General features: G+C 34.5%; 1 protein-coding gene across 2 annotated transcripts; it reads right to left on the reverse strand.

The window, feature by feature from the left end:
- Nucleotides 1-36: 36 nt before the first annotated feature.
- On the reverse strand, nt 37-6,259 carry LOC108984001 (myb family transcription factor PHL6-like). Of its 2 annotated transcripts, none has more exons than XM_018955817.2 (8): nt 5,624-6,259; nt 2,754-3,889; nt 2,164-2,380; nt 1,952-2,028; nt 1,821-1,860; nt 1,337-1,406; nt 783-852; nt 37-586 (listed from the first exon to the last, which is right to left on the reverse strand). In XM_018955817.2, exons 2-8 carry the CDS (start codon nt 3,432-3,434, stop codon nt 359-361), a joined length of 1,383 nt encoding a protein of 460 aa, XP_018811362.1. In that variant the 5' UTR covers nt 3,435-3,889; nt 5,624-6,259; the 3' UTR covers nt 37-358. The 2 variants fall into 2 exon arrangements, with proteins under 2 accessions (XP_018811362.1, XP_018811361.1); XM_018955816.2 differs by having other exon boundaries at nt 2,754-3,901.
- Nucleotides 6,260-10,621: the final 4,362 nt, after the last annotated feature.

Below are 10,621 nucleotides of genomic sequence, written 5' to 3' on the forward strand. Positions count from 1 at the left end.
TTCAGCTGAAGATCACAGTGTGTACTAATACTGATTAACAAAGCAGGAACTGTAAACACAACATAAGATTTCAAAGTTAACCAAAGCAATTGAATTTCTTTTCCTTTTGAAGTACTACAAATGTCAAGCAATACAAATCAAACAAATATTACTTCAATTACAAGTTTACATGCGATTCACGGATTTACAGGAGTTGGGTCATTTTGGGGATGATGCAAATACTAGAGATAACACGTCATGGCACAGCATCTTTAAGTCCAACTGCGGCCTCATCTGAACCTGACTCTTGTTTCTCTTCCAGACGAAGCCTCTATGAGCATGGTTGTGGCTTTGAATCACCACTTTTGGTAGATTTATACTAGGATGATAGAGGTGAAGTTGAATCAGTTTTGGATTCGGCAGGAAGTGGGGGTGACGAACCAGCTGATACAGAAGAAGGCCACAGTTCAGAATCTTGGCATGTATTAGTCAGTGAAGACATGGTTTGAGGAGAAATCAAGGCAATGCCAGCTTTCTGTTGTTCCTCCAAGATCTTTTGCAAGTACCTTGCGTGTTCCTCCATGCGTAACTGAAGGTCCCGTTGGACCTGTGTGGGGATATAGAAACAGTCAGAAGAAATGAAGGAGAATAAATTACATTGCAGACCATAGAGCTAATGCACCATAGATGATGAAAGCTTCAGGCTACATTACACAGCTGAAAAGAAACCAAGACGTGCAATTATGGATTATTGGATTTCAAAACTCAAAAAGCCAGATTCCTACAATAAGCATAAATCAAACCTCAAGTTGTTCATGCAGCTGCTTCTGAACCTCCACTTGCATGCGCAGAGCCTCTGTGATTTGAATGCTCCTATCACATATTCACAATCCAAGTCAGAAATTTTCACATATTGTTTGACAGAAGAAAAGATGAAATACATACACACTACAGAGAAGCGCACACATCAACACAGAATATATCTTATCTCATAAACAAAAATGAAGACGACTAGAAAAAGATGCACTTTGCACACTACCGGACCTTTTACACTTTGCACACTATAACTACCAGACCTTTTACACTCTGTACCCTAAACTACCAAAACTGAAATACTGCATGCTCAGGGTACCAAAAAGTTGCAATGTGTACCTTCCATTAAGATTTGACCATCAAAATTGTGTCATTTCACTTATTTTTCATCCATGTTAACAGTCACAATTGAACGGGGCTGCTAATTTCCAGTTTTTAATTGTTAGGGGGTCAAATATGTCAATTTTGGCAATTTATGGAGTAACATGTAAAAGACCTGGTAGTTAGAATGTGCAAAGTGTATTTTCCCCCTTAAAATTATTACCCTTTTCTACGTCCATCACTTTCATTGCTAGTTGAAGCTGCTTTCTTTTCTTCAGAGGCAGAAGCCTTCTCTGGAAAATAATAAAAACAAGAGACAATTAATTGCCATATTCAGAAGCAGATCAAAGCTTTACTAGCTGATAAGGAAATCACACCAGTATATAAAGTACTGTAGTGAATCAGTGATATTGATGTCAAATTGACAGACAATGCAGGATTTGGCCATGCAACAATACTTTTTGGTGAGCAGACCAATCAAGGAGATGGTAAAATGGGATTATCTTGGCAAGTCAATTGCTTTATATTCTACTGGACAGGCAATACCAGTAGGGCTTAAACGAATCTGGTTTGAACTGCTGAATTACATGTGATATGGCTTGTACTAATTGAAGCTAGGAATGTATACATTCACATATTTCATAATTTAGAAGATGAAGATGATAATGAAAATAAGCATAATTTTATTAAGATTTCATGTTCCTTACCTTCATTTTTCTCTGGCATATACTTCGCAAGACGGTATTTCTGCAAAGACATATAACAGTATAGGCTCAATATGAATAGTGGCTCAGTCTACATTCCATCTAATTCAGCAGTTGTATGTAAATGTAAGTACCTGTAAGTGGCTTTTCACATGATAGATAGTCAGGCCTTTGACATTCATAAGCTTCAACACACCCTTTGGAGTAGCCTCTACATTTCAAACCAAACAAATTAGACTGCGATCAGAAAGATGATAAGACATCAAACTTTGATAGTTGTTAATAAGATTGAGCATTGTTTCACATCTACATTTGTATAGTAGAATCGACCAACTAGCTTGCTTACTTTCAGCCCCATCAAGCTTGTCGACAGCCTCCACAAAGCATTCATGGATCTCAGGTGTCCATCTCATTCTTGGCTTGTGCACAGTGGCTGAACCAGGCGATGGCAAACTTGATTCCTCATCAAGAGTTGGCAACACGGAGAGACAACTTCGATTGCATGTCAATCCTATAGCTGGTTTTGAATTTTTTGATGAAGCTGGTGGTGTTTCATAAATTTCCTATATGATCAAGCAACAGTTCTCAAAAGTAAGGACTAGTGAATAGAACAAAATGCAGCAGTTCCAACTGAAAATGCACATGTATTATGGATGCACAAGTAAAATTGGCCCCTCGAGATTTTCTGTTTGACCCAAAAAGAAAAACCTCATTCGTTCCATTCTTTTTTATTGTAACCAAATTTTGGTGCAAGTGTCAGAAGTTTGATTGTTTGAGCAATTAGGTCACATTAGTTCCAGAACCAAGTAGTGTTGCTTGGCCACTAGAAGGAACTATAGTGTAAAAAGAAAATCTAATTAGTACATATACATGCTTGTACGTGTGCATGTGAGTGTGCATATAACAGGATGTAGTTAGTCGCAGTAGTGTACTTACATCAAGCCTGGGACTTTCTCCATGGCCAGTGATAGCCATGTGAAGATCATCAGGCAAAAAATGTAGTTCCATTTGCTCAGTAAGTGCTAGACTGTCATTTGCAAAATTTACACGAGAAGCATCTCCAGGCAAATTAAGGAAGTCTGTCACAAGAGCCTCTGAATGCTCCTCATCATATTGATCGTCCATATCCTCACTGAAAAGCAATGGGGTTTTGGTTGAATCAGCGGCAGAAACAACGGACTGGTTGTAGGATGGAGGATGTGGAAGAAACGGTAGATTTCCAAGCTGCCTATGGGTTTCAGAGCTTGATGAAGAAGACTGGTATAAACTGGTACAGAACAAGGATGAACGTGAAAATGTGCTCTTAGAATTTTGGTCATGACGACCAGGAGACAGAGGACTGTTTTGTCCAGATTCTGAACGATACTTTTGAGGTTGGACAGTACATGCTTGTGTACAAGCAGAACTTAGAGATTCTGTTTGTATGAAAGGAGATGGACGTGAAGATGAACATTCACTAGCCAATAAACATCTGCCCTCTGATTCCACAGTCAAAAAATTGCGTATAGGGGAGACGGTAGCATAATATGACTGTGTGACTCTTCTGGTAGCCTCACTTTCTTTGGTAGATATGAAAATATTGTGATTCATGGTCTTAGATGGCAGCCCAACCCTCATCCACCTATGAAACTGACAAATGCAATCTGGCCCAACACTATCACAACTTTTGATGATGGAATTTTAAAATTAGTTGGAGATACAAGGATTACAATTTAAAGTGTCATTGGGGGTGAGCAAACACTAGATTGGTGCATTACAAGGAAACAACAAGCACGGAGATTCTAAGTTCAAGTTGAGTAAAGATCATCTAGAATAATCACATAAACTCTACATCTAGATGAAAAGATGATCTTTTTATTTCCCTCAAAGTTGAAACAAGAAGTCAAATCTCAGTGGCAAGAATCTACTAAAATACTTCTATCAATATGGTAAATGGCTATTTCCGTGGTGTTTACTCATCTAGACAACTGAAAACCCTCAACCAGTCTGCTTCATTTCAACGATACATACTGATCAATTCAGAAAGTAGCCATTGACTTCAACTATTGGATAAGAAGAAAGATGTCCATGAACTGCAAAACAGACTACCAGTTGAGTGATCAGTAATATGCCATATGGTAACAACAAGAAGATATCATGTTACAAGGAAATCAGTCTAATCATTTAAATGAGCGCAAATAAAATAGAAATGGTCAAAATAAGCCCTAAAAGCTTAAGCTGTAAAAAAGCGGGACAACATTGTAGATTAATCATACACATAATAACATTATCATGGGTAATACTTGTTAAAATAACAAGAATGGAAACAAGAAAATCACTTCAGCAGTTACTATACAATTTGCTCGACCAACAAGTTTGAATGCTATTAGCAGATTAATCACCCTCACGGTCATAAAGAAAATACTGAAGCTATTACGTATTCAATTGTGCTTTTTAATGATTAGTTTATACTAATTGGATCGACTTATTGATGAAAACCCAGCTCATTTCTGATAAAAATGTAAAGCGGAAACCCAATACAGAACCACTTTAACGGGATTGATGAAGCAATCCTACAAATCTCAAGCAGGACAGCACGTTGACTCAAAGAATTGCCAACTCTTGGAGGCAAATGCTTTATGGTTTATGCAGAAATTCAAGGATTAGAGAGAACCACCGGTGATATTGAGGGACAGACTTTCTAACAGAATCAGGCTTTGCATCTCGTCTCATAACTGTAGGCCGTAGCGTTTACATTTAAAACGATCCCACTAGGATATAAGCGTAGAAATATCTATTTCTCCTCATAAAAAGCCTAATAAGAAGATTGGGGTAATTCCTTATAAAGTTCAGGATGAGTTTGTTCCTAAGCCGTATGGGACTTCTCAACATGCCCCCTCACATGTGGCCCGGTATTTCCGGTATCATTATCGTGAGTAGGTCGCAGGAGCCCATCATTAGTTATAGGTTAACCTGGTTATGATATCATGTAAAAATACTCATTTCTCCTCATAAAAGACCTAATAAAAGGAGTGAGATAACTCCTTATAAAACCCGAGATGAGTTTGTTTCTAAGCCGCGTGAGACTTCTCAACAATAAGCCTTTAGTGTCAACATAAACAAATCCATCTTCATTGAATATTCTTGAGATTTTTGGAGAAGCACATTAGAAACAATTCACAAACTTGTTGTCCCACGGCTTCCTTCGTAACTCTATACTCATACCACCTCAAACAAAAGAAAAACGGCACAGTTGTTCTTTCCGAAAGAAAAGAAAGTGTCAGAATTTAAGTTCATCAATCACTTGGCCAAGAACTCGACATGTAGGCAACCACCATTAAAGTCAATAGACCATGCTTTAACTGTTGGATGATTTCCCCAACACTAGCATGTTCCCAAATCGTGCCAAGTGTCCACTCCATTCATTAATTGAATAAAATCGGCTTGAAGATTAAATACCTCAGGCATTCAATTGATGAACATTTATGGTCTTCGATGCCATTTTTGTTCTAGTTTTCTTCAGAGAAATAAAATTAACAGAAGAAAGTCAATGCATAGCAAAAACGCCTAAATCAGAAAAAAATAAAAAGCTACTAGACGCACTCGAGAATTTAATTAAAAGAGAAAAGTTTCCGGAATATAGGTTTTACAAGGAAAACCCCGCGTTTCTCTTGCCTTTTATAGTTAATACACCAACAAAAAATTTAAGAAGGATTTGAAATCGATTCAAACAAGAATTAGAGGAAGAATACATAAATGGAAAAATAAGATGATAGATTAATACAAGTGAAGAAGAAGAAGAAGAAGAAGAAGAAGAAGAGACTGACCTGAGAACAAATATACAGAGTGGGAATCAGGAAGGTAGTAGATGTAGTTCTTCAGAATTCTCTGGAGAGATGTGGTGGTGGTTTCAACTTTTGAGGAATATGGAAGCGAGAAAAAGGCGTACGTATGTCTGTAAACAGGCGTGGCCTTTTCAACTTTGAATCTAACGTCTGAAGCGGAACAAGAAAATGATTTCGAGGATTCGGAATCTATATATAATATTTACACAAGGCTATCAAGCATATGTGGAGATCAGCAATATTATATATACATGAACGATGCACCACCACCAGCGTTTGATGTCTCACTACATCCAGCGACGATAGATGTTTTTATTTCTTTATATAATAATAATAATAATAATAATAATAATGTGAACGATGAGGCAACTCTTCCTCGGAATTCTTGAGGCTCTGGTCTGAGCTGGCCTTTCCGCTTTAGGCTCTTTGGCTTTGGTTGGCTGTCCGATGCTCTTCTTCGAATCATTACATTGACATTCTAAGCAATCATAATGGGTGTATTAAGGTTGTAGATACTTAGGATATGAGGAGTTTCTCCAGTTTCCGCATACGCGCTTCTCCTGGTACTGTTGGCCACGTCCCTTTGGCTTCTGACTTTCCTACTCTCTCGAGAATCCCTCGTTTCTTGCATTACTTGTTCCGTTATCAACTGTGCTATCATTTGCAAAAATTTATAAATTAATTTAGTTTGATGTGATGTATTAAATTATTAAATTATTTTTATTATAAAATATATTTAATACATCATATAAAATCATATTAATTTATTTTTATAAAATCTTTTTATATTCGTAGTATTCTTACTCTAAAATCTATCATATTTTTTAATTTTATCACCATATTTTGTGCTTTAATTATTTATGTGAATTAAAAATTATAGTTAAATTTTAAAGTAAGGAACAAAATATATATTTACTATATTTAATATTTTTTATATAATTTTTTTTTATGATAGATTTGATAAGTGTTAATATAATTCGTAACACTCCAAATGTTACCAATAGAATTCTTCATACATTTTAGCTATTATTTATAAATTGAGTAACTAATATTTTACTAAATAGATATTTTCTTCTTTTAAGACATTAGTCACGTGCTAAATATTTAATCTTGAATGAAATGGAATGAAATTTATTTTCCATATAAAATATATATGTATAGATGAATACTGTTATAGTCACAAAGATATTATACAAAAATAATCTAACAAATAGACATGGATTCATATAATTCGTTAAATCTATTATATAAAAAAAAATTAATTTGACGAATCACATCATGTTATATCAATTTATAAAATTATTTTTATTTAATCTATTTATAATTAGAACATTTTCGTATATATATGGATATAGATATAGATATATATCCACGTCTTTTTCGCATCAAATGGAATTAATACGAGTTGGATATAGATTGGGATGAAGAGATACGTGATGTTTCGATACAAGTAAAATAAACTCTTGCTGCCTTGAATTTGAGTTTTTTTTAATTTTTAAAATCAAAGTCAATAAAATGATGCGTGTCTCGAGATGTGTGGTGAGGAGGATTTGGATAAGAACGGATTGTTGAAGTGAAAACCAGATGATTGTGGAATATTTTAATTATAAAAATAATCTTATAAATTAACATAATTTAATTTAATTTATTAGATTATAAAATTATTTTTATTATAAAATAAATATAATTTATCAAATAAAGTTACATCAATTTATAAAATTATTTTATATCTATTTTTATAATACATATTTATAAAATAAAGTTACATTATAAAATAAATATAAATATAATTTTATATTTTATTCTTATTTGATGTTGGAAAAAAATATATAAAATGTTTTAATTCGTGACAAACCATTTCACTTATAGTACACATGTAAATTAATTTGAAATGATATTTAATGTTCTAATATATAAATAATTAATATATATGTATATTTCGAAACCGTGTACGTATAAATTCGAACGTCAAAATTTTCATTTTTTTTTTATTTAATTTGTTTAGCCACATTTTCAATTCTCGTATTGATTGAACAGGTCAATTAATCACACACTAAATCCTAACACGTCAATTATTGCTGAACAGGTCATTATACAAACTTTATTTATATACACGAGAAGTGTTAAAATATTTCTCAAAAAAAATTTATAAATTAATATAATTTTATATGATATGTTATATTTATTTTATAATAAAAATAATTTTATAATATAACGTATCATATTAAATTATGTCAGTTTGTAAATATATTATTATCAAATTATTTTGTGACTAAAACATAATAATTGAGTTTTTTTTTAATTTAATAATTGAGTTTTACTACTCATGAATCATTCTTATCGCACATTATATTGATTTTTATTTTTATTTTTTAAATTTTTTATAATTTTATTTTTTTAAAATTAATTAAGTTATTATACTCATCATTTCTATATTTTATAATTTTGATAATATTTTGATAAGAGAGAAAAAATTAAAAATTAAAAAATTATATTTAATGTGATTATGATGAGCAACATTTTTTCTTAATAATTATATATATTATGGCTCTCGATCGATGTCACCTCGTAACAATTAACAATTAATTATACACCATGCATTGGCACTTGGGCAACGCACGAGGTTCATAAAACCTGCTACAGAGGCACGTTTTTCTTTTGTTTTCTAAATTTTTGTTTTACTTTTCCGTTTCTTTATAAGAACTATTTAATATAATATTAATAATTAAATTTATATATTTTCACCAGTTTAAATTATTTAGATAAATGATAATTTCACATGGCATCAAATAGAGATTTTAAATTTAAATATTAATTTTATATTTTATCAAATTTAATTAAATATTACGTGTTAAGAATAAATATATATATACAAATATTATATATATATAAACAGATAATATAAATAATAAGAATATTCTCCTGCATTTCTATGTACATCGATCAAATTGGAGTATAGTGATGGCAGAGGTTGTCCTAATAAGTTTAAACAACTTGATTGTATAGTGGAGAGTGGGGAATGCATGGGCAGTGGATCTGCGACTGTGAGGTGGGCTCTGTCTCTCTTTTTATCTTTTTCTTCTCTTTTTGTGGTGCGTATGAATTAGATGTCTCTGGTGGGGTCTGGATACGAGCGTTTCTGGCGTCCATGATTCCTTTCCTACGCCAAATATAGGCAAAACTCCAAGGTACTTGTCGGGCACCAATTCATAACTTCTTTTCAGTGATTTGGAGAATGGTTGATATTGTGAAATGTTATTCAAAATATATATTAACGATGATAAATAAAATAAAAACAACACAATCAAACACGTGATGCATGATATACGTGATTCGATAAATTGTCTACGTCCACAGAGCTGCATAAATCTTATTAACTAGAAGAGATTACAATCACTCAATCTCAACTCACATTCTCTAAGGCTTTTTACTCTCTCACATAATATGCATTCACCAGACAATTGTTCTTTCTCAAAATATGATTTATGGCCGTCTAACACAAGTCTAATATGACATATATATAGTGAGTGCGCTGGAAACCATAATCTGGCAAAACTGCGTACGTCGCTCGAGTGGCATGTTGAGTGCTACTCGAGCGAACAGCCAAATGAACATTGGCTCGAGTGGAGAGTCGAGTAAGAGTCGAGCGAACACTAGGGTTTGTGTCTCGCTCGAGCAGAGTGTCTAGCGGTACTCGAGTAGGACTCTCGGACTTGAGTTAGCTCGAGCGGTATGTCGAGCGATGTCGAACGAACTTTGGCTCAAGCCAACTGTCGAGCCAACTTTCAGTAAACACTTTTTCAACTCCAAAACCAGTCTCCACATATACCCCAACAATCTCCCACTTGGAGACTGGGTCTCCACATGCCAGCCACTGTTTCCAGCTAAACTCTATCATCTCTGCAGCTCACAGCTCCCGTCTTCAAGTTAGAAGACGCACTGAAGTTAAGCCCGACTTCAGTCTTCCACATACATCGCCCTTAGTCAGCACATCCACATGGCAACTCACAACTCCCACTGCATTTGGAGTATCTGGTCTCAAACCAATCTTGACAACCTTAGCCAACTTTCCCAGACTTTCATGAGGAACGGCAAAGCTGACTTCCTCACAGGTTTCGTGCGATCAAGCCTGCATTTTTGCACTCTTGTATTTCTCTGCACATCATTAGACCCTAATGTTAACTACAAAGAGTTAAATCTCTTACCATGCGCTAGGACTAGTGCACCCTTAGTGATCTTCCAAGCTCCTCCAGAGAACGCTACTGCAAAACCGTTGTCATCAAACTGTCCCACAGATATCAGGTTTTTCTTCAGATTTGAAACATATATGACTTGTTGTAAAGTCCACACGCTCTTGTTTGGAAGTGTGATGTGCACATCACCCACTCCCACTATATACAGTGTCTCTCCATCAGCCGTATATATCTTTCCAAAATCATCAGCAACATAATTATACAAGTTAATTCCACCAAGTATCCAGTCCTTTCCCGTGTGGCCCGAGATGTGCTAGGCATTCCTGTCACTACGGTTGCCTCAGAGTCGGCATTTAGCACTGGAGGTCGCGTGTTGGATGCTTATCGGAGTTCATTGTCACCGTCAACCGTGGAGGCCCTCGTTTGCACACAGAATTGGATAAGTGAAACGCCCATTGGACTAGATACCGTTGGCGTTGATGCCGAGAGCTATAGGCTTGAATCGGGTAAGTTTATATGCTTTTAAATGATGATTTAATTATTTTTAATGTTTCTAACTTCTACTTTTTATGATTTTATAGATCTAATTGTGAACCCTAACATAATTACCGATGATTGAGAGTTTGGAACGGACGCTACTTGAGAGTTGTGATGGAGTTGAGAGAACCTCCTTTCTTGGTAAGAATCAAATTATTCTTTTACCGTATATAATTTTTTATTATCAATTTTTTTTCATCTATTGATTGCTACTTTCTATCTTCATTTCAGGCGTGACCAATGGAACATT

The sequence above is a fragment of the Juglans regia genome, chromosome 7 (genome assembly GCF_001411555.2).
Source record: "Juglans regia cultivar Chandler chromosome 7, Walnut 2.0, whole genome shotgun sequence".
NCBI lineage: Eukaryota > Viridiplantae > Streptophyta > Magnoliopsida > Fagales > Juglandaceae > Juglans > Juglans regia.

What these genes read in the sequence shown, in the direction of transcription:
- LOC108984001 (XM_018955817.2), bottom strand. Translation starts at nt 3,434, where the DNA reads ATGAGGGTTGGGCTGCCATCTAAGACCATGAATCACAATATTTTCATA. An exon ending in GAGAAAGTCCCAGGCTTGAT is followed by an intron (nt 2,381 to 2,753) that starts GTAAGTACACTA and finishes TTGATCATATAG; the next exon opens with GAAATTTATGAAACACCACC. An exon ending in CAAGCTTGATGGGGCTGAAA is followed by an intron (nt 2,029 to 2,163) that starts GTAAGCAAGCTA and finishes TTTGAAATGTAG; the next exon opens with AGGCTACTCCAAAGGGTGTG.